The 21,970-nt window shown below is 49.0% G+C and overlaps 9 protein-coding genes across 11 annotated transcripts; 2 read left to right on the top strand and 7 right to left on the bottom strand.

Moving 5' to 3' along the window:
* Window positions 1–295: 295 nt before the first annotated feature.
* Window positions 296–1,618, top strand: J3458_009587 (uncharacterized protein; the record flags this gene model as incomplete). The annotated part of the gene is made up of 3 exons (XM_066119871.1): window positions 296–455; window positions 513–615; window positions 745–1,618. 3 exons carry the CDS (start codon window positions 296–298, stop codon window positions 1,493–1,495), a joined length of 1,014 nt encoding a protein of 337 aa, XP_065975668.1. The 3' UTR covers window positions 1,496–1,618.
* On the bottom strand, window positions 1,592–4,894 carry ILV2_1 (Acetolactate synthase, mitochondrial). Of its 3 annotated transcripts, XM_066119873.1 has the most exons (9): window positions 4,645–4,894; window positions 4,349–4,450; window positions 4,231–4,298; window positions 4,044–4,154; window positions 2,917–3,998; window positions 2,795–2,861; window positions 2,229–2,669; window positions 1,964–2,162; window positions 1,671–1,849 (listed from the first exon to the last, which is right to left on the bottom strand). In XM_066119873.1, the coding sequence occupies exons 1-8, from the start codon at window positions 4,788–4,790 to the stop codon at window positions 2,101–2,103; spliced, it is 2,079 nt and encodes a 692-aa protein (XP_065975670.1). In that variant the 5' UTR covers window positions 4,791–4,894; the 3' UTR covers window positions 1,671–1,849; window positions 1,964–2,100. The 3 variants fall into 3 exon arrangements, with proteins under 3 accessions (XP_065975669.1, XP_065975670.1, XP_065975671.1); XM_066119872.1 differs by having other exon boundaries at window positions 1,592–1,897; window positions 4,349–4,894; XM_066119874.1 differs by having other exon boundaries at window positions 2,917–4,154; window positions 4,231–4,450.
* A 1,374-nt stretch (window positions 4,895–6,268) lies between these two features.
* Window positions 6,269–6,598, bottom strand: J3458_009590 (uncharacterized protein; the record flags this gene model as incomplete). The annotated part of the gene is made up of 1 exon (XM_066119875.1): window positions 6,269–6,598. The coding sequence occupies one exon, from the start codon at window positions 6,596–6,598 to the stop codon at window positions 6,269–6,271; it is 330 nt and encodes a 109-aa protein (XP_065975672.1).
* An 812-nt stretch (window positions 6,599–7,410) lies between these two features.
* Window positions 7,411–8,202, bottom strand: J3458_009591 (uncharacterized protein; the record flags this gene model as incomplete). Its single annotated transcript, XM_066119876.1, has 1 exon — window positions 7,411–8,202. One exon carries the CDS (start codon window positions 8,200–8,202, stop codon window positions 7,411–7,413), a length of 792 nt encoding a protein of 263 aa, XP_065975673.1.
* A 274-nt stretch (window positions 8,203–8,476) lies between these two features.
* J3458_009592 (uncharacterized protein) lies at window positions 8,477–8,716 on the bottom strand (the record flags this gene model as incomplete). Its single annotated transcript, XM_066119877.1, has 2 exons — window positions 8,477–8,483; window positions 8,568–8,716. The coding sequence occupies 2 exons, from the start codon at window positions 8,714–8,716 to the stop codon at window positions 8,477–8,479; spliced, it is 156 nt and encodes a 51-aa protein (XP_065975674.1).
* Window positions 8,717–14,762: 6,046 nt separating this feature from the next.
* On the bottom strand, window positions 14,763–16,338 carry J3458_009593 (uncharacterized protein; the record flags this gene model as incomplete). Its single annotated transcript, XM_007817006.2, has 2 exons — window positions 14,763–16,153; window positions 16,212–16,338. The coding sequence occupies 2 exons, from the start codon at window positions 16,336–16,338 to the stop codon at window positions 14,763–14,765; spliced, it is 1,518 nt and encodes a 505-aa protein (XP_007815197.2).
* Window positions 16,339–16,624: 286 nt separating this feature from the next.
* On the top strand, window positions 16,625–17,668 carry J3458_009594 (uncharacterized protein). The gene is made up of 2 exons (XM_007817007.2): window positions 16,625–17,204; window positions 17,251–17,668. The coding sequence occupies exons 1-2, from the start codon at window positions 16,791–16,793 to the stop codon at window positions 17,461–17,463; spliced, it is 627 nt and encodes a 208-aa protein (XP_007815198.2). The 5' UTR covers window positions 16,625–16,790; the 3' UTR covers window positions 17,464–17,668.
* Window positions 17,669–18,713: 1,045 nt separating this feature from the next.
* Window positions 18,714–21,098, bottom strand: J3458_009595 (uncharacterized protein). The gene is made up of 8 exons (XM_066119878.1): window positions 20,811–21,098; window positions 20,624–20,750; window positions 20,410–20,563; window positions 20,216–20,336; window positions 20,111–20,162; window positions 19,619–20,042; window positions 19,217–19,533; window positions 18,714–19,150 (listed from the first exon to the last, which is right to left on the bottom strand). Exons 1-8 carry the CDS (start codon window positions 20,861–20,863, stop codon window positions 18,956–18,958), a joined length of 1,443 nt encoding a protein of 480 aa, XP_065975675.1. The 5' UTR covers window positions 20,864–21,098; the 3' UTR covers window positions 18,714–18,955.
* A 150-nt stretch (window positions 21,099–21,248) lies between these two features.
* Window positions 21,249–21,771, bottom strand: J3458_009596 (uncharacterized protein; the record flags this gene model as incomplete). Its single annotated transcript, XM_066119879.1, has 2 exons — window positions 21,249–21,517; window positions 21,570–21,771. The coding sequence occupies 2 exons, from the start codon at window positions 21,769–21,771 to the stop codon at window positions 21,249–21,251; spliced, it is 471 nt and encodes a 156-aa protein (XP_065975676.1).
* Between the last annotated feature and the right edge of the window lie 199 nt (window positions 21,772–21,970).

Consider the following 21,970-nt stretch of genomic DNA (forward strand, 5'->3'; position numbering starts at 1 on the left):
GCAGATTCTGTCGACAACAAGACCTGCGCTCAGAGTCTTCACGCGGTGCTCCTGGAGTTCTTGCAATAACTGCCTTCAATCCAGTTTGTTCTTGAAAACCTCATCATGGCAGCAACTATGAGCCTTGACAATATGACCTTCTGGGTGCGTCCGGCTGTCGCAGTCCCAGAGAGTGCGCTAGCCAGGTGAAGCAGCAGGAGCAGCTTCTGTTCCAGCCAGAATATTCCTCCCCTCACGTGAGCGAAGATCAACCTCACACATTAGGTTTCACCGGTCCGACAACGAATGAACCGATATGATACCGTCCGATACTGAGGGCGGGTTAGACATAGACGATACAGATGGTGATAATGGCTGTCGAGGCGTGGGCTGGCATTCGGACGATACACTTCTATCGGCCGATGCCCTTGTGCCGTCTCATACCACGGCCTCGCCTGACGATGCTTGCTATATTGGTAGGTTCACGTCATAGTAAGATCTCGAACTCCAGGCATGGCTAATAGATGCACAAGACGCATTCGGTTGCGAATCTGATGACCTGGCTAATAACATACGCCGGCTAGGTACACCGACGGACGACCGACTCAATCAAGACACGACAGAGACAAAACCATAGTGCGCTTTACCTCTAAGACGAACTGTTACAATATCTATTTCACCACCCCATTCGCTCGTGAACGAGAAGAGCGAGACGCAAAATCCTACTGCGGCCAACACAGACGGCGACACTAAACTCATAGGTAGTAAGTCTGTAGTGGCAAGCGACGACATACCAGAGGGTTCCCTTACACAACCGCCCTCTCCGAAGAGATCAGGAGAAGAGGGCCTCCGGGAGGTCCGCGGCCGAGCTCCCAACGCCGATAAAGAGAGGACTCAAACCCATCAACGGTCGAATCCCAACTTCAATGTCAACGCCGACACCCGGCCCCGTTCCAACGGCGACAATGAGACGCAAGGATACCAGGAGGGGCTGGAGCATGGTATCCCCCCAGGCCTATCGAGCCTTCCACCGCGCGGCGACGGCAAAGCCAATGATACCCCTGATATCGACCAGCATGTGCTCAAACGCCGCAGGGCCCACAAGTCTATGGCCAGGGTCGATAGCTGCTCCCGCAAAGTCCATAGGGAACTCTCTCATCCAATTACGGCATCCAAACCCAAGACCACGTCGGAAACCAGCTCTAGTTATGACAGTGTCGTGCGAGGTGACCAAGAGTACTCTCCTCCAGCACGGAACAGCGACGCAACAGAGGCGCTAAGCGAGAGCTGTTATACCGATGATGGTTCTGACCACCATGCCCGCAAACGGCGTAAGCTTAGACGATCCTCAACCCGCGGCAAGCCTCGCCAACGACGACATGCTGCCAGTCCATCAAGCCGCCCACCACCATCGAATGATAAGCAAGATGAGGGTGATCCACGGGCTCTGTCAGCACCAATTAACAGGGAAAATTCAAGCTGCTTAGTAATATGTAAAGCTGTAAGCGCTAGCTAAAGCATTGGGATAACCGCCGCGAGGCTATTTTAGCCGTGGCACGCGATACGTATTGAATTGAGCCCTTTTTTGCCCGCGTTAACGGGCGCGCTGACGGGCGCGTTGACGAGGGCCGCGATAAGCTTTAACAGCGGCTTTAATAGCAGCTTTGGCACGATTGGCAGGAAGCTCGTGACGTGGTAAAAAAAAAACACAATCTCTGTGTATATACCTTATAATATTATTACATATATTTACCTAGTAAATTTGGTTAAAGGTATAAGCCTTATAATAATCGCACCTTAATAATAGTCGCCTAATAACGATAAAAAAAAGCCTCACGAAAGACATCGTTATAAACCTGGTTTACTGTACCTTTTTAGCAATAAGGTTAGCGCTGGGGCTATCATAAGTGTAATGTATCTTTATGTAAATAAAGAAACTATTAGTACTTATATTATCATATAAATTTCTAGTAAGGAAATGTACCTTTTAAATAAAGACTTTTCATTGGCTGATGTCCTTGTTCGGTACGCAAGTGGCACCGCCGCGCACTCTATAAGGGATGTGCCTTATAGACCTCTGACAATTTCACCTGACAGCTTTGCTTCCTCCCGGACTCCTGGCTAAGAACCGTGAAGACCGCAGGTTCGCTCGCGCATTAGCTGTCGCCGGGCCTTGTCCTTTTCTGCAGTCAACCGCCGTTAGCAAATAGCCATATCATCGTGATACAGTCCCAGGAACTATAGCTTACCTCTATCATAAACCAAGAACTCGTGGAGGCCAGCACCTGCTGGTACCATAGGCAGGACAGGCACCTTCTTATCGGTAATAACCTCGAGAAGAGCTGGACCGTCTGTGTTGATGAGCCACTCAAGGCTAGCCCGAACGTCCTCTGGCTTGGAGACCTTCCTCGCCTGCACACCCATTGCGTCGGCTAACTTGACAAAGTCCGGATTCCGCTGGTGGGTATGTGCATAGCGATCCTCATAGAACAGGTTCTGCCATTGAGTAACCATGCCTTGCTCCTCGTTATTCAGAACAATAACCTTAACGCCAATGTTAAATTGAGCAGCGGTGGAGAGCTCTGTTAGGGTCATGTTAAAGGACGCATCGCCGTCAATGTCAATAACGAGGGCGTCTGGTCTCGCTACTGCAATTCCAATCGCACTTGGCAGCCCAAAGCCCATGGTGCCTACATCCAAGGGTCAGAATTAGGGTCGTTACAAACTTCAATGAACAGGAAACATGACAAGATTTGGGTTTGGGGTTTGGGGGGGCGGAGAGAAACGGCCAAGGTGCTGCAAAAATATCACGTACCTAGTCCACCGCTCGTGACAAACGATCGAGGCTCTCTCCACGTGTAGTGCTGTGCTACCCACATTTGCTACTTCAGGTCAGTTGGTGTTCGTAATAGTGTTGGCCGCTCATGAGGAACTCACATGCTGGCCCACTCCGGTCGAGATGATTGTTTTCTTATCAATTTTAGAGGTGAGATCGCTCAGCTCCTCAATTAGGGACTGGGGTTTGATAAGACCGTTGCCTCCAGGGGAGTCTGCGCGCTCATAGTTGGAAAGAGGCCACTTTGCCTTCCATGCGGATATCTTGTTAAACCATTCACTTCGTTGCTCCATGCTTGTAGATGTGAGCATAGGTATAAGCAACTTGAGGTTAGTGGCAACATCGCCCTCAATAGCCTCAGTTGCTTGAATGACCTTATTGATATTCTTAGGCAATATATCAAAATGAATAATGCCGCCTCGCTTCTCAGCTGCTGCAGCTTTAGCATTAGGAGCAAATTTTGAAGCATTGAGGACAACACGGTCATCAAAGCGAGCACCGAGAGCAATAATAAGATCGGCCTCCTGCATAGACATATTGGCATATGCCATGCCATGCATACCCAACATTCCTAACGACTTCTCGTCACGCTCATCAAATGCACCAAGGCCCTGGAGAGTTGTTGTAACAGGAATAGAACACTTATCAGCTAGCTCGCGAAGAAGGTCAGTTCCATCTTTAGATTGGATGATGCCTTGGCCAGCGTAAATGATAGGCTGCTTAGCTACTTTGATAAGCTCAGCAGCATGACCAAGGGAGGTATTAAGTTGCTTCTGCATTAGTCGTTTGGCAGCCTGAGAAGCGATGCTTGGAAAAGAGGGTAGGCAGGTTTGTGTTGGTATAGCCTTTCGAAGAATCCCAGCTGTAATATCCTTAGGGAGGTCAATGAGAACAGGGCCAGGACGACCACTGGTAGCAATCTCGAAAGCCTCGTTAATTCGGCGCGGGAGGTCAGCAATGCTTGTAACCATGCAATTCCACTTGCACGCACTCCTGCTAATGCCCACAGTATCGCACTCTTGAAACGCGTCCAGTCCGATCGCACTTGTTACGACCTGTCCAGTGAAGACCACTATGGGAGTGCCATCTGAGAGAGCATCTTGCATGGGTGTGATGACATTGGTCGCTCCTGGACCCGATGTAACGAGTACAACGCCAGGTTTTCCGGAGGCACGTGCGTACCCTATGATGTGTTAATATAAACCTTGTTCAACCAAGCAAGTCTTACCTTGTGCCATGTGGCCCGCGCCTTGTTCGTGTCGAGGCAAGATAAAATCAAAGTATTTCGAGTTGTAGATGGCATCAAAGACGGGAAGGATGGCGCCTCCGGGGTAGCCGACTAGGACTATTTAGCACGTGGGTTTTCATTTGGCCCTGCTGACGAAGACAAGTTCGGTTGGAGAGGGGAGACAAACAAATATGCTTCACACCGTGTCTGAGCATCATCTCATGAAAGATCTCGCCGCCGGTCTTTCCGATGAACCTGAAAGCACATGAGCAAGGGCTCATCGTGGTTTGAGAGAGAATTCTTACGACTCATCCATCTCGGGTTTCGATCGGTTGATAAGAGGCTGAACATGACGACGAGATTCGGGTTTCAAGTTGAAGGCGGGGCTGGGCACAGGGCGAGTTTGACTGTAAAGCAGGTCAGCAACATGATTGAGATGAGATTAACAATGAAACATCGATTGACTTGGTGGAGCGAGCGTTGGGGCACTCCTCGCCGTCTTTCGAGTCAGGAACACGGATAGTCGTTGGGCGGTGAAGCGTGACACCACGGACGAGGTTATGAGGGTGCAAAGAACCAAGAAAAACAGCCAGAAACTTACGGCGCGGAAGAAGTGGTAGCAGTGGCCTTTGTTCTTTGCGTCGCGGGCAGCTTTGACTGCGCAAGAGTGGCTGTGGGCGGCGTCGACCAGGCCCTCGCCTGGCCAAGGTCGCGGACAGCCTTTCTCGTAGGACGATTTCGGAGCATCGCGGAGGAGTAGATGGATTCGGAGGGGAGGAAAGTCAGGGTGGGACGGAAAAGGAAAGCTCTCAATTGCGTGAGAAAGAGAATCCGAAGATGCCAGTCTTTGCTTCGGGATCGAGGATAATGAAAAAGAAAAGTTGGAGGAAGTGGGAGGCGAGGGAGGTGGGAGAGGCTAGCCAAGGAAGGTTTAGCTCTGGATCAAAGCGAAGCCGGACAAAAACCTGGGGCAAGACTCATAAAAAAAGGGTGGGTTTATTCAGCATCCCCTCTGGCGTAATTAGCATCCCATTTGTGGCTGGGCCCTGTCAGCTACCGGTGTCGGAATTTACTAGTGATTAGTAAGGGAATTTCGACAGGCCGGCCTCACCGTTGCCATAATAACTTCACACATAACATAACACACAACACAACGCGAGCCCTCTGAATTCGAGCACATTATCGCTGAAGAGGCCCTTGAGGCTCGAGCCGACCGTCAAAATCATCAAAAACCGCCGCCTTCAATAACTCCCGCAGCTATTAAAGTATCACGATCAACTTCAACAGCTATTGGCCTTAGAGCTGTTGATTAATATGATTCATACGAGCCAGGCACCGAGGGCCCTCGAGCTTACATGCGTTTTGCAGCCGCAATTGAGGACCGTGACGATGTCAATGAAAATGACGGAATTACGGCCTCAACACCACAAAATTCATCGCTAAAAGCCTCACAGCGTCCTTTTACAGAGTCACAATGGGGTAGTCAGGATGCCTCGTTTATTTGGGATGATGATATTACGCTTGAATTTAAAGGTAAAAGGGATCAGGTCTTTGAAGAAATAACATAACAGGCAGCTGCGATGGATGATATTATGCGATAGCCGATGCCGACGATAGAAATCTCTGAATAGCTTCATTTAAATAGATCAATTTGAGTCATTTTTTACAAAGGCGCAGACAACCTTTACGTTATCCCCGTACAAAAATCTATGGGGGCCCGGTATCGGGTGTCATAGCCACAGCAAGCCACAAATGGGATGCTAATTACGCCATAGGGGATGCTGAATAAACCCACCCTAAAAAAAAAATTGGCGCCACACAGTCATTGTAGAGCTCCGACCTCGTCCGGCAAAAAATGCGGGGGCTCTATTCGTGCCAGGTAGCCAATCGCGCGTGCGTTTCGACACCAGAAGAGTGGTGGCGCCTTTTGGCTAGTAATCAAGGCATTCAGTATGGTTGGCGTGCGGGGCGACATCGGAGTAAATGATCCATAACGAGCCGCAGCCACCTCCAACTCTTCTCCCTCACCCCTTCCCGCCTCCGGTACACGGAGCTAGCCAAGTTCTGTAGATCCGTCTGGGGCTGGAACAGACAGATAGATCTACATAACTGCATGCAGTATTGCGTCAAGAACAAATCTGGAAACTTTCCTCTTCTTATTTCTGGTAGTCGCGCGGCACACACGAATGGACATTGTCTTCTCCAAGTGGTTGTTTTGTCAGACACTACAGGTTACCGTGTCTTGCTAAGTTGGTGAAATGATTATCCAAATACATAGAATAGTAACACAAACCTGCCCCGATCCCGCCCAGCAACCTCGCAAACACCTGGCTCGTCTCATAGTCCTTGTCCAGAGCGCTGTTGGACTTCGCTTCAGCTCGAGTCTCGCTGAGCATGTACTCAGCTGGCGAATAAATATCCGCCGAAAACATGACATGGTAACAAATCACACAGCATTCTCGCTTTCCTCTGTCTCCTCGTCCAAAGAGCCGCTGGTCTCGGCTTTGGCTTCGGCTGCAGCTTGTCGTAGATATACCGTCTAGCACGAAGCGCATTTGCGGTTCGCGCCATACCAAGCTTATCCACAAACGCCATGTGGACTGATTGCCAGTCCTTATCTTCTACTTCCTCCTTCGTCACTGTCAGCAACCAAGCGTCTTCCGATAGGGACCACCTGCTGCATCGCTCCGTGCTTTCCGACGCGTCTGATAGAGGGTACAGCCTATGCTAGATAGCACTTGCAGTCCGCGGATGTCTGAATGCTTCTTCCCACGTCAGGGAGAGCTTCTTGGCGAGCTTCCATCGTTTGCTCACGTCAGGATAGGAGCGCAGGTAATTGTCTTCTTCCAGTGTCCATCTATGAAGCTTTCCGCGGGGACTTTTAGACAGACGAACAAGTCTAGTTTTTAGACTCGTCAGAGTCCTGGTAGGACCAAACTCTTTCTTCCAAGCCTGATACCTGCTCTCGTCGTTGTATCCATCCCGGAGGGTCTCGAGAAATTCGTCTTCCTTAGAAGTCCAACGTTTCTGTGAACCTTGGAAAGACGAAGAGGAGTGATTTTCGCATTCGGGGTTAGGCCTGTGACCGAGATTGAGGCTGAGGTATTCAATTCTCTGGATAATGTCCTTATCGTGTCCTTATCGGTTCGCTTTGTCTCGGTCGCCGACTTGAAGGCCTCAGTCATCGGCCGCGTTTTATCAAGGCCCTCGCATGCGGTCATCAGCGCTGCGTCCTCCTCGTCAGTCCAAGGAACAGCTGTCTCTGCTGCAATAAGCTTGAGGCGAGCAACCACCGCATCCGGAGTTCTTTTAGAACCAGTCTGCTCCACCCACGATTTCACAGCGGTTGGTATGTGCTCGCCGGAACTCACAATAGTCTGGAGGTGACTGAGCTCTGAAGGACTCCATTCCGGGTGCCCGACTCGAAATCGGGCCCCATCAGAATCTTTCTCTGTCTCGATATTGCATGAGTGGACCGATCGTTGTGGAATTCCTGGTTCACTTCGGTCGTCATCTGTTCCTCCATTGCGCCCAGCTCCGCATCCGACTGCATCATGTCGTCCTCGGCGTCATGGCAATGCCGTTTCTTGCGCTTGTGCTTCGGCCTGGGTAGAGGCGAGGTTTCATCGGCCGGTCGTTTTCTCGCCGACGAGGTAGAAGTCGAATGCTGTTCGAGTTCAGCATCCCCTTCCGCATCCTGGCCAGCAGTTCCGTGTGAGGGCACCGAAGCCCTGCTTGGCTGAATAGGTAGCTCGCTCTTGTCAGCACAGCCATCAGGTTCGGCATCGTCTTTCCGAGCTTCTTGGATAGCCAGGGTCATGCAAAGGCTTTGATCAAGGGTCATGCCGCACACCAATTCTTCCCAAAGAGGTGCAATCAGAACACCATAACGATCGCGCAGCCCAAGAATTCCTAGGGTTGTGTTGTGCCTTCCCAGAGCAGCTTCAATGGTATCCCATGCGCCTTGCTTCTCTAAGAACTCCTGAACCCAACGCGACGATAGGTCGGGGTTGAGCTCTTTGCCGCCATCATGGCCCACGAAAGAGTATGGGTGTTTTTTTGACTTAGGAAAGAGTCGCGCAAAGTTTCTCGCCAGAGGCACTGTCCTAGCTTCGCATCGGCCGGAAGTTCGCCGGTCCGAATGCAAGTCAGAACCCATTCGAAACGGTATTTCGCAGTCTCCCGCTGATTGAAGCCCCAGATATTTCCATAATCTTCCAGGAGTAAATTTTCCCCGTAATTTTTATCCTTTTCCTCAAGTGTTTCTAGTCCATCACTGTCACCGAATACGGATCGATGGACATCCTGCATACGACGAGCCAAGACTGCAAGAGTAGACGTTTTGTACTGTATAGCTGGCCGCTGCGTTGAGAATATTGTTGAAGATGGCCGTGTACCAATAATCATGGCGCCGAATGTTTTGTTGGACACGCTCAGGGTCTACAGAGATGAAGTTACTAATTAGTAAGGTCCTGTGTAGGCAGGCCCAGGAGAAAGAAGGGGGGGGTTGCAGAGGATACTTACACGACGGTATATCGGCCACTGGGCCCATAAATAGATATACATAAGTCGTCAATCATATTCTTGGCATACGCGGGTGTGAAGGTGATGAGAGAGATGAACTTGTCAAGCGCAACGCTGGCCTCTGGAGTCTGTCCTGAGTTCGTTTGCATAGTCGTCCGCGGCCTCCAATTCTGACTCCTAGTCGGAGGCAGGCTCCGCGTCATCACTTGTCATCAATAGTGTGCATAATCCAATCCTTTACACCCCTCATCGGATCCAACGCCTCAGAAAGTTGAGGTCGGCGCCGTTTCTTGGACTGCTGATTCCGAATAGTCTGGCTCCGGGTTACCGGGCGGGGCTGGGTAATGTTGAAATGCACCCGCAGCTTACCAAATTCGGCGCTGTAGTATTTCTCCTGCGAGGGCGCCATGCTGGAAATATTGGTTGATGACGGTCGCGGAGATTTCGATGAAAGAAAAGAAAGGTAGTCCAAGTTTTGATTGAATAAGCACAGTGAAGTGAGAACTCACCGACTTGACCCGGCTGCTGCCCCACTTTAACGTCTACGCGTGAATATTATTAAACGGCAGAGCTAGTCCGTAGTCTGGGCTAGTACACAATGGGCTAGCATACCTCCGTGTCTGTACTGGCTCATTGCTTGACTTACCAACCACTTCCGCAACGTCGTCGGAGATAACGAACAGGATCGCTTGCTGCTTGGGATAGAGGTACCAGTCAGGTTGGGTGAACGCTTTTGTCCAATCCCACTGCTACGTCCTCGTCGAGATGCTCTGGATACCATGATCGGTAGTACACAAGGCAGCCGCAAGTCAGGCTAGCCTGCTAATGTACTAGGTAGTAGGGGGTAGGTCGTCAAGATGCACTCGGCTAATGCCAATGCCATTAATGCCACCAAGTTCAGGTCTCACAGTCTGCCCCTAAGCCTCGAGTATGTTACATAGACTGTCCATTCAACCAACCCAACTGAAAAATCAGATATTTTTACAGCAAGCATTGGTTGGAATTGGATAAGTTGCCAAACTCACCCAGACGAAGTAACGATTCGGCGACCTTCACATTTCATAAAGGGTCTCACTGCTAACCCGTCATGCATTCCCGCGTCAGAACGGGAGGTATCTAGTGAGAAATGGGCGCCAGTATGAGAGGTAGAGAGAGCTTTTGTAGCTTGGCTGGAATAGTGATTTAATCGCACTGCCATATCAGTTGACCTGGATATTATGGACAGAACTTACTTTAAGCCAAGGAAAAATTGAGTCAACACAATGATGATTCTGTGCAATGTCTTTGAACATCAGGCTTCGAAACATTTCTGCATTGAGAAGTCCACGGCCACCAGATGCCTATCAATGCAGAAGCGAGCCCAATAACCACCGACTCGGTCATCAGCCGCTTTTGACTTGGCAACCATGTATGTTCGGCTAGCTTACGTAGTAGGAGCCACTTGGCCAAATCGTTAAATTTAAACCACTCTCCCCTGTAAAAGTTCAATGTTCTTCACTTCAAGCTGATACGATGGGTTGATAAAAGTGACTCAGATCTACGCGGCAATTCGTCTCCCCAGTTGTCTGGTTATGAGACTTATTATTGACCAAAATTCATGTTGAAATTATGAATCTTACTAGTATTTTCCCTCCTGAACTCTGAACAGTGAAGATAGTTTTTCACTTCCAGAACATTACTACCTTAAGGGCAGTAGCACGACGACTAACGACTACCATCGCCACTTACACTCCAGGGGCAAAAGCGCTTCCGTGTTTTATCAACAGAGACAGGTTTATCCGACAGCTTGCCCGCCCTAGCAGAATCGCCACTCCTTACTACTAGTTTGCCCATACCCGTACACTTCTCTTTCAATATTCGCCCTCGCAATCTTACCGGTGGTCTATCAGGTTCGATTCATACCTAAAGGTAAACTCTGGTGTCTCTTGTACCTGCCAGTGCTCCGCATTATCGGCGTCTCCACGAACAGCCAAGGCTCGGGCGACGAACTTGTATCTCCCTGGAGGGAAGGAGTTGACGCTTATTACATCTCGCGGGACCGGAAGAGGGGTTCATTACGTTAAACAGGTCCCATCATCTCTCATTATCAACACCTGCAACACGGGGATACCTTTGGCCAGTAGGCGGGAGACAACTAGTGCCCAGTTGCTACCTTGGACGCCGTAAGAAGACACAATAATCTGCATCTGATGTTTTTTCGCCTGAATCCAAGAAGCCATTATATTGTCTTCTCCATGAGCAGCGATTCCTCTGGTATTAGAAACCTTGTAGGCGCCGATTGTTCAATTCGGTGTAACACCAACGAAGCCATGCTCTTTGCTGTAGCCAACCAGGATGCTAGCAACAATGCTGTCGTGGCCATGGAAGTCCATAGGGTTAGACTCGATGATGACTCCATCATAAGCGCCCCCCAAGGCAACCCGACAGCCCGAGCCGAAGCAGCCACCCAGGGCCGGCACGCTGTAGTTAACATGCGTTTACTAGTCGTAGAAGTAGTTGTACCAAGGCGTATAAAGACAAGGAGATAAACTCACACCGGTATCAACCACTCCAATCCAGATACCGCTGCCAGTATACCCCGTAGCATGGAGCTTGTCGACTTGGTATCGTGAGCCCCAAATCTCTTGGAGATTACGCCTCTTTGGGTCCATCTGTAGTTCCGCCACCTAAGTTTTTACCTTTGTTGGGAGCGTGACAGTTGCCATTGGTCACACATTTTTAACTCCGCTACTCATTTTCATTCTAGCGCTAAAGTTACCAGCATAACTGCCATCTCCGCCTGGTAGCTGTACAGAGAGACCCAGGAGGATATCAGACGCGAAATTATGGCGAATAATGCCACCTCGACGCTCGATCTCTTGAGAAAGAGACTCTACATCAATTCGTGTTTCGCACTCGAGTATGAACGCGCGATCAATGCAGCTAGTTTCATGCTGGCCCGTCCCTGCTCCCTGTACCGCTGTGGTACCGTGTATTGCGCCGGCGGGTACGGCAGCCGTGAGAATCGGCCACACCGTAGACGAAAGACAAGGATGGATCATAATCTGGTGTTTCCAATGCCGTGTTTAATAGACTTTTCGGCTCGTAAGACTAAGGAAGTACTTTGAGGACTCTTGGGAGGACTTGCTGGATGGTTCTAATATCCTACTGTACCGAGCTCAGCCTAATGTGGGCTCGGTTTACACTCGCCTTCAGCCCCAGACTGCATATTCTTTATGCCTATGAATATTGGGCTGCTCAGCTGAAAGTGCATATTCCTGGGTATAGCTTCTAGAGATACTACCGAACTTGAACTATCAGAAGGTTGTGTATTTATTAGAGCAGGGTACATGGGTCACCCTTAGTTCCTCCCCGCCTGGCTTGTCCCCTTTGATCCTAATCTCGCTTGCCAAGTATGTAATTAGTGGAATGAAATACTGACCCATTATTAATTTGTCCGGATAATTAAGCATGGTTTGCTGCATGATTCGTGGCATGATTCGCAGCCACAGCCGAGTACGGAGTAGGCGAGTTAAGACTAGGATTTGGATCTGCATCCGTGGAATAGCTGGTAGCGGCATTGACGGCTATCTACTATGCGGCACTCTTGAGAAACCCAAATTCTTGAAACTGCTTTAAATGCTAGCGCGGACTGCAAGCACTCAAGGAGGTTAGCAGGACGGTTGTACATCGTCTTATGTTTGGCGTCACGGACAATATGGCAAATGCCCGGTCCTTGGGTTATAAGAGACTGCCCGCCTGGCATGGCAACGGCCTGACTAAATCTTCCAGGTCGAAAATGCGGAACAAGCCAAACCGCTCAGTGGATCAAATATTACAATGGCTCGGGTGTTTAGTCCTCAACAATGAGCCTTCTCACTTCCATGACTCGCTCAATCATGTCGAAAGACTTGAGAATTTGAATTATTCCAAGCACTACATGGTCTTGAGAGTTGTCTCTAGACCTGTGCGCCGTTGATTGCCGCCTTGGACGGCTTGCTTTCCGCGTTACAGCTCATAGTGGTAGATGTACTCTTGGAGGGGTGACTATAGTGGTTGACAATCGCTGCACCTGCCGGCCTGGCAAGGACATTTCTTCGTTGGAGGCTATATTCGAATAGGGCGTTATACTTGCAAGAAAGAAAGCTTAAAAGGCCTTTAATTCCTAGGTAAAGAAAAACGCTTGAATCTCTTAAGCCTGTCACTTGATAAGTTGAAGGGATTACTCGGTAAGGAGAGTACTTTACTTGAGAGTATTATTTGTTTAAGGGTTACTTTAACTGGTACGCGCTCTTATTAAGGATAGAAAGAACACGCTCTGAAGGTAACAGGCCTATTTCGGCACTACGGGGGCTGTTTTCTGCACACAAACGGCCGGATTGAGTTAGCGTTCAGCCATGTTCGGATCTCATTTCCGGGCTTTGATTTGAGCGCCGAGTCACCACCAACGTCTTCCGGAGTTCCGAAAGGCACTCCGCTCTCGGCCACGTTGCTCGAAACATACTCACGCTGCACGCAGGCCAACTCCGGTTCTTCACCACGTAGCTCCATTTCGTGAGCGATGCCAACTCCGCGATATTCCACTTCGCGACAAAAAGCGTGTCGTCAGTGTGCGAGTGCAAAGGCCAGATGCGACCGTAGGTCTGGGGGTGAAGGTTGCACGAGATGCGCGCAACGAGGGTTACAATGCGCAATCCCCAACACCGACAACTCCAACTTGTCTGCTACAGCCAACTTGACTGAGGATGGGTCGCAACAACCCAGCCCATTGTCTGTGTCGGACTTGTCTTTTTCCTTCGCCAGCCCTGAGAATACGCTACTGGTTACGACGCCCAACAAATCAACCAAATTCAGCCAGTTAGATGCCCCGAGAACACCAGTATCAAGAACTTCAGCGTCCGAAGATGCACGGCTCGTGGTCCCGCCCAGTTTGCGCGATGGGCTTAATGAAATCAACTTTTCAAATCTTGAACTCGTTTGCCCTATTAATCCTGATGATATTCAACATCGTTGGATTCAGGCATACCTGCCTGTCCTAGGACAAACAATAAAACAATATCCTAGTGGAGTCAGTGGGTTTATTTACCGAACTCTGAAGTCGTATGCGTCGGTCGCTATTAAAGGCCGTGGTTGCCTACCGTTTATTCATTCCGCGCAATTGATATCACAGCCATCGGGGTCGCCACTTACCACCTGCTTAAGCTTAGTACGAATATGTTCGAACTCCCTTCCCGGCAGTCATAACGCTGCGGCTACCCTGATACACCGAGAGATGGATAGGCTGTACGAACGACGGGAGGACTACGATGCGCAGACTTTATTCGCTGCGTTTCAAGCTTATCTGATTTATTCATTGGTTCTCTTCTTCGTGTTAAACCACTCCCGCGATGCAAATTTTCGCGAAATCATGACGAACTTGCAGCAACTAGCGTGTTCTTCCGCTGGCCAAGGTCTCGTGTGTGCTGCAGAGCAGCGCAGGGCCCGTCCAAGGTGGGAGGAATGGATCGTGTGCGAAGCCAAGCTGCGGACACTATATGTGATGTATCTGTTTGACAGCACTCTTTGTATCCAAGAGGGCCTACCTACCTTTCTGGGCAACGAATTGTCTGGATTGCCCGCTCCGAGCAACAAACTTCTATGGCAGGCCAAGTCTCGATACGACTGGGAGAAGGAATATAATATGCACATGACGGAATGGATGGGGGAGAGCCTGACTATAGACGAGCTCTGGCCAATGCCTGCTGATTTAGACACCAGGGCTGTCGAAAGAAGGCGGATAAGAGTTGACCACTGGCTTGAGAATCTTGACGAATATGGAACCATGCTGTACGCAGTTACGAGATGCACCCACGGCGAATAGTTAAACGTAAATATTGCAGTCAACCTTTCCAAAAGGTATATTTCCATTTAGTTTGGGAGGGCTTGTTTAAATGAACTTGGGAGACTCTGGGCGGCTTGCGATCAACTACCTTGACTTGTAAGACGCAATTCGTAGTCAGGTTCATTAGCAACTGTGACAACAATTGAGCCAGGTTGTGCGAAATAACCTCATTGACCAACTCCCTCTCTATTATCTTCTAAATAATCATGCTATGCAATTGAGGTAATTTGAAACATAACCATCCACAATAGGAGTCAAAGCTTGAATAAACTCGGTTGTGGACCTGTGGTACAGTCCGCGATGGGACCTGGGACAGTTGCATAAATCCGGTTCCCCTAACGCCCAAGCTCCTCACTCCTTTTGCCTTCTTTCTCGTCTTTCCTCCATTTAGCGGCAAACTTCCACTGAATTAGCGGCCCGATTAATGCCACTAGTTGCACAGCGACGCATATGGTAAAGGCTACTCCCACCCCAACGCCATTGATCATGGGCATAATAAAACTCGTGCCAGCCGCCGCGAACAAGCATCTTGCAAGGTTCAAGCTGGCGCTTGCTGCAGCACTTCTGTCAGGAAAGACGTCTACAAGATAGGTCATAATCAGAGATTGTGTAGACACTGCTGTCCATCCCGTCAAAAACGTAGATACAATCGGCACTGCAATGTGCACCTTGTCAGGATACTGAATGGTCCACCCAAAGAGAAGAATAGAGGCACACTGGACGGCGGAGAATATGGGCACAAGGCGGAGTCGAGCCTTTTCTAAGGGGAAGGCTTGCTCTCTGATACCATGAGATGGGTCAACCCCCTGCTCGCCATCGAATGAGGCCTCGTACTTGATCTTGACGCGACGGTAGTCGGCGTCGAGGATTTTCCCCGTCGCAAGAGTTCCAATTATTGACCCTACTCCGTTGGCAATAAACGTGAGGCCAATTTGGATCTCGGTCAGGCGGTACCGGCTCTTGAATAGCGACGACATGGCTGTGATGCTCATTTGCCACACGGCGTAATAAACGGCGAGGAAGACAATGATGGGACCAGCGTGCTTGCTCAGGAGTATTCGAAACGGACCAAGAAGATCTATGCTTTTCTTGGTCCGAGAATCAGGTTTGTCGATTTGCGTTGCCTGCCACTGCACTTTGGTCTTTTTTCGGTATACCTGCAAGGGATAACTCAAAATTGGATTCGACGGTACGCGGCTCCCATTCACGACCAGCGCTCGAAGCGTCTCAGGCAACAACAGAGTAAGCGAGCAGAGGAAAATGCCACTGTAAATAGCCAAGAACCAAAAGATTGCTTTCCACCCCAGTGAGCCGGCAATTGCACCTCCAATTACCGGTCCCACGGCAACAGGAACAAGCAGTCCTGCTTGGAAAATGCCCATGTATCCCCCGCGTTCAGCTCGTGTGGTGATATCGCCAATGACTCCAGCCCCAATTGCAATTGTGCTAGCGCTACCAGTGCTTTGCAGACACCGCAAGACAATGAGTGTAGCATAATTCTTGGTCTCGGCAAGACCAATGCAAGCGCCCAGGAACACGAGGAAAGTACATATGTACGCAGATCGTCGTCCCTTGACATCTGATATTGGTCCCCAGAGACTAGGTGCCAGACCCTGGAAAACGAGGTAGGACGTAACCGTGAGGTTGACCAGGTCAATGGAAACACCTAAATCTTGCGCAATAGTCGGCAAGGCGGGAAAATAAATGTTTGACGCGAACCCCGAGACTGTCTGATGTGTTAGCGGGACGAATAGTTTTGAGGTGTCAGTCCGGTATAACCTTACAGGTTGCTGCAGTGGAAGCAAGAATAACAATAATCCATTTCTGTCCCTTGTCGAAAATGCTGTAAGGCGGTTCTAGTGACGCAAGAGTAGGCTCCGCTTGCACTGGAGTTGATGCGTCAGAGCTCATCGTTGCGGCTGGCTCAACGGGGTCTCTGTTAATGTGAGATTGCATAATGCGTGATGTTCAGATTGAACGAGGTCTGGGACTTCTTGGTAATCCAGACATTCGGAACTAGACGTTATTTATTACGGATCTGAAGGGAGGGTGGAAATTTTAATGACGTTCTCATTACCATCTGAACTCCGGCGACTAGACTGGTGTTGTACTTGACCTCAAAGCCCCATCAAGTCCGGAACTCCGCCTCAGTTCCTCACAACTCCGGCTGACCTCCGGACTGCTCCGGTGACCAAGACTGATGTCCGGACATGGATTCCGTCTTATATTATCGGTACGACAACCCCGAGTAAGATTTTATTCCATCATAAATGTCTGGAATTTGTGACGGACTTTCTGTTTGACTTCATTATTTCTACTTTACGTTTCTAGTTGCGAGCTGCTGCCCTCATTACTTTCCTCCTATGGCCTCTTGTGCGAACGAGCCGCTGAAATTCGGCGGGAATTTCGCGGTTCTCAACTTGGACTGGATGTCTGTGCTCTTTGATGCTATCAAGGACGACCGCAAATGTCAGGCGCTGATGCAAAGTTGTGCAAAATGGAATGACGCAGTGCATCAGAAATCGCCTCGGCCCTTGACTATTTTCACCACGCTCTCTTTCAATCCCGGCCAACCCGAGGTCAAGCCAGGATCACCCTTTGCGCGCCTAATTGCCCCTTATTGCGAATTTGCACACGGCTCCGCTGAGGTAGCAATTGCTCAACACTTCAAAGTCGACGAGCATGATCTCATCCTACAAAAGACCAGGTGGTCTGCTACAATGGGAAGTACACTGGAGCAGGTTTTGAGGAGCCAAAATATCGACACAGTTGTTATTGTGAGTTTCCTTCCTCTTGAGTAAATGCTTTGGGCTGACAGGAAAGTCTGGTCTGACGCTCTCTGGAGCGGTAATGGCCACTATTTACCGGCTTTTTGATTCGGACTACAACGTTGTTGTCATCAGGGACAATGTTGCGGAGTTACCAATTGAGCAGACCACTGCCTTCTCGGATGTGATGCTGCATATGCTTCTACCAAAGATGGGTCTCACAGTTATGTCTGTTGATGAGGCTATCTGCGCGCTGCAAAATTCCTAGAACGGTTGCTTCGCGAGGCAAAAGACGCATTGTTGCTGCTGAACTATGATGTTTGAACTTTGAGGATTGTAATGAGCAGCAATGAAGAGCATAAATAGTATTGCATGACAAAGTTAGATATATAAGGAGAAAGACTGTATATCCACCTGGCTACCGGTATCTTTTTTACCAGCACTAAGAGCAATGACATCGTTAGTTTCGGGTAGCATGTTCGTGATCTGTTACGCGGAGTCCTCGCGTTTCTGAATGCAGCCCCTTCGTACAGAGAATTTTAGGTACGGGTCGGCCCGTCACTAGATCTTGCCCTACTTGCTGATCCGGCATTGTCAGTGTCCGCACAAGGCAGTATAGCAGTGACAGCAGATTGCCAATGTAAATGTTGTTAATAAACTAGCATACGTTGCTGGTAGGCTCCTCATCAGGAACGCAAGTCCTCTAGCTAACGCAGTCTTTGCCTTGTTCGGCGCATCTCAGCCACAAAGACTTGAATTTCCAACCCTCGGACCATAATGACCTGCAAGTATCTCTGCTTGTGTAGCCATGCCCGCACCATTTACCCGAGCAGCCAGGCTGTTGCCAATAGCTTTTAATCTGCCTCGAACCATTCGGACAAATGCCAGTACTAGTAATATCAAGACTTGTAACTTGATAATTTGTATCTACGCACATTCTGTCCGTGTTATATTGCATTTTAATATTATTATGTATACTATGTATATCACCTGTACCATCTGGATGGTAGTGGCTTTTTGCTTGGAATGCCAGGGAACTGGGTGACCCTGAGCAAAAACCCTCAGTCATCTCTACATCCGCTTTGCATGTTCCCTTGTACACGCGAGGTTGGCCTTCATACATACATCTGACCCATAGGGACTTGAACCTCGAGCTATCTGACCATAAAGCCCTACAAGGGTCCAAGCACTTCATAATTAGCGGACACGCACTGAACCCCAATAATGCGATCCTTCTCATTAACATTTAGCTCCAATCGGCAGACCAGGAAATAAAGAACATTATTTGTTATAATGTCCCATAATATATTATAATATAATACTCTATTGACTTATTTAAAAAGAATATCATAAAAACGGGCTAGATAGAGGGCATCTAGTAACACTGTATTTTGGCCGTACCTAGGCCAGGGAACCGTAATTAACCGCGCAAGACACCATGAACGCATCGTGATGCGTATATAATACTTTACAGTTAAAATACAAAAATAGAATGCTTTTAAAGCTCTAATTACCAGCCTACTTATTTATAATATAAAGCTATTAGAATAATTCCTTGCGTTTCGCGATTTATCTCTACGCTTAAAATTTTAGTTACCGCCTTATTATAGTCGACTAAATAGCCCCTGCAAATAGTCGCGAAATTGTTATTTAAAAGGTTATTATAAAGTATAAGCCTTCTTTTCCACTACAACAGAAACCCCTCATCGACTTATGCCCAAGGCCCAACTCGGCCATCTCCAAATGCAACAGAGCGTCCTTCATTGCTTGTCCTTTAGAAGCAGCGAAGCAAGAACCCCAATACCCGTCATTACAATCGAAGCGTAGTACCCCGCGCGATACCCTGAGAGCAGCGCACCCGGATGCGTTTTCCCACCTTCATTCGCCGTGACTGTGTTGCTAATCACTGTGAGTAACGCAACACCCACCACTGCACCCCCCACGTTTAAAAACATCTTGCCATGGTTAGTTTCTCATATTGCACTTCTTTAGAAAAGGATTTCGGACAAGGTTCTGCTTACATTATACACACCAGATACAGTGCCTTGTGTTTCTGACGGAGCACTTGCTACGACAGTGACATTGCCGACAAAGTACACGGTGCAGATTCCAGTAATGTACAATATCATGCCTGGTAGACAATACCGCCAGTAATCATCCTCGGATTCCATGCGTGTAAATAACACGAGCCCAACCATAGCTGCAAGCCAGCTTATGACCAACAAAACTCGTGGTCGGATGTGTTTCGAGATGGTGGGAATGACAAAGTTGACTGCCATGGCTGTGATGCCAAGAGGCAGGAATCGGACCGCTGTATCAACAGCAGAGAATCCAAAGCCTGCGATAATATTATTCTGCTTAGTTGTTTTCGGTCCTCTCTTGTTCGGTTCTTGAGATTGTAGAATACGTTTGAGTAAACTCACCTTGTAATTGGAGGGTCAACAAGTAATTGCACCCTTGCCATACCGCATACGTAAGAGCTGCCAAGAGACATCCCACGGCACGAGTGCGATCCCCCCATATGTACTTTGGAAGAATTGGGTTGGAAGCAACCCAAACCTCCACGGCGATGAAAGACGCAACAAGCGCAACCGCCGTGGCAAGACAGGCAATCACGTCCGGCTGGTTCCATCCGTGGATATTGCCCGTTGTCAATCCGTAGACCAGTAGAGCCATGGAAGGGACGGATAAGGCGGCCCCGAGAGCGTCAACTTGACTGTGTAGGCCGATCCATTTGCTTTTTTTGGCGTCTTTGGGAGGGGGCGCTCCAGGAAGCGCGTGACTGAATAGAAGTGCTAATGCTGCAATTTCCAAGGCGCCTTCGCATATTAAACTGATCCAGAATATCTGTAAGATTCATATCAGTGGGCCAAGTAACATTCGAATATGGCCATGGGTCAAATTTGGTGTCATACCCAGTTCCAGGATACTAGCGAGGTGAGAAGTCCGCCAATAATTGGCCCGACACTACGCAAGTCAGTGATGTGCCGTCTCGAGCTGGGTAGGTATGGAAGACTAACACGAAGCCTGTAGAACCGGAAGCTCCCCATACAGCGAATGCCTTTACACGAGACGAAGGGTCTTCGAACATCAACGACACCAGAGACTGAGCGGGTGGTATTGTGAAGGCAGCACCGAGTCCTAAAACGGGATAACGGCACCGTGAGTCATTGTACAAGATTGATGCAAAAAGCTGCTTAATAACCCGACGTACCTTGGACTGCCCTCCCAATGACCAATCCCACTCGGTTATCGATGAGCGCGCAAAGCAATGTCGCTGAATTGAAGAGCGTCATGCCTAGCAGCAATATATTACCGTGGCCGAAAATGTCACCGAGTCTCCCGCACGCCATAAGAAACCCGCCGAACTAGTTCAAGGTAAGCTAGGAAGAACCAAAGCATGTCGTAGGCACCGGAGGCGGTCTTACTGTTAGGGCGTATGCAGTTAGGACCCATTGAAGCGTTCCGTCGTCGAAACCAAGCGCTTTCTGGATCGTAGGCAATGCAATGTTGGCCATACCCAGATTAGCAATATCGATGAAAAATGCGCCGCACCTAGAGGCCCCAGTAAGCTACTTGTATAATGTAAGCATCGAGACGGGGGCGAAACTATACACTATAAACAGTGTCGCAAATGTAGCGGCCTTGTTAAGACCATTGTCTGCCATAATTGTCGTAGTCGACTGACTGTACGATCACTCGGCACACAGAGAAGTGTTCTGAGTTGTTCAAGAACGGCGGGCGGAATGAAAACTAGTCGGCTCCCCTAGTTGTGGATTGTGAAATATCGCATTTCAACCACATACCACCGTCTCGCCACGGTCTCTCCCTAGCATTCTGTTACCAATAAATAAGTTGCTTTTGGTCTACGCGTCTCATTGCAGCCTGCTTATGAACCTTAATGGGTGGGGTTTGCAGGAGAAAATTGTACTTTACACACCGACTCTATAAATCAGGCAATTATTGCAAGGGTCAGGCGGAAAAGTTGCCGTTTCTGGTTCTGGATTTTGGCTATTTAGGACCGAGCCGACTACCCGTCGTACCCGACTTCCGCTACCCGTAGCAAATACGACATATGCAAGAGCTAAACTCGAATAAGGAAAGGCTCGGACTAACGAGGATTAATAGCCGCCCGGGATTTACGAGCTCCAGTCGTGCGTGACAATGTTGTAACCTCGGTAATGGTGTAGATGCCATCCTGAGGCGTAGATTCTCGGTAATTGTGGATAGGTTTTGTCCAAGTCCAAACGTTCCTGAAGCGCTGCTGCCATCGTCCTTGCTCTTATCTCTTGAGTCCCGACGAAGTCGACTTTGTAAGCCGCCTTGATACCGTTAGTCAAAACTCATCCTCTGTACCTTGTACTAAGGACTTACTAAAAGTTCGCTGGTCAGGAGAAACGGAACTTTCTGGCGCTTCGGCCTGTTCCAACACTGGCAATGCCAATGTCGGAATTGCTGTGCCGTACGCAGCGCTCATAGCCATAACTTGGGCCATGAGAGAGGACCGACTCAACGGAAGTCCGGAAGGAGTGGCCTGATTTGAAGGTTCGTGAAAGACGGCCAAAATTTGCTGCATGAGGCGAAGCACTTCTGACCGGAGATACCCAATTTGTGTACGACATATTCCCTGAATGTTTGGCGAGGCGTGGCATAGCAGGTGGGGGGAAAGCCGAAAAGAGGTAATTATTGCGGAGAGTTTGTAGGGGTAAAAAGTACTTAATTTTCTGTCATGAAATCTCTTCAAGAAAGTTACTATAATAAGAGTTATTAGTCCT

The sequence above is a fragment of the Metarhizium acridum genome (genome assembly GCF_019434415.1).
Source record: "Metarhizium acridum strain ARSEF 324 chromosome Unknown scaffold_141, whole genome shotgun sequence".
NCBI classification, from domain to species: Eukaryota; Fungi; Ascomycota; class Sordariomycetes; order Hypocreales; family Clavicipitaceae; genus Metarhizium; species Metarhizium acridum.

Excerpts from the sequence above, each read along its gene's own strand:
- J3458_009594 (XM_007817007.2), top strand. The coding sequence starts at position 16,791 with ATGGCCTCTTGTGCGAACGAGCCGCTGAAATTCGGCGGGAATTTCGCG. Across the intron at positions 17,205-17,250 it reads ATATCGACACAGTTGTTATT|TCTGGTCTGACGCTCTCTGG; the intron begins GTGAGTTTCCTT and ends CTGACAGGAAAG.
- ILV2_1 (XM_066119873.1), bottom strand. The coding sequence starts at position 4,790 with ATGCTCCGAAATCGTCCTACGAGAAAGGCTGTCCGCGACCTTGGCCAG. Across the intron at positions 3,999-4,043 it reads CGCGGGCCACATGGCACAAG|GGTACGCACGTGCCTCCGGA; the intron begins GTAAGACTTGCT and ends AACACATCATAG. Across the intron at positions 2,862-2,916 it reads CGACCGGAGTGGGCCAGCAT|CAAATGTGGGTAGCACAGCA; the intron begins GTGAGTTCCTCA and ends GACCTGAAGTAG.
- J3458_009595 (XM_066119878.1), bottom strand. The coding sequence starts at position 20,863 with ATGGCAGACAATGGTCTTAACAAGGCCGCTACATTTGCGACACTGTTT. Across the intron at positions 20,043-20,110 it reads CGCTAGTATCCTGGAACTGG|ATATTCTGGATCAGTTTAAT; the intron begins GTATGACACCAA and ends TGAATCTTACAG. Across the intron at positions 19,151-19,216 it reads CTGTATCTGGTGTGTATAAT|ATGTTTTTAAACGTGGGGGG; the intron begins GTAAGCAGAACC and ends AACCATGGCAAG.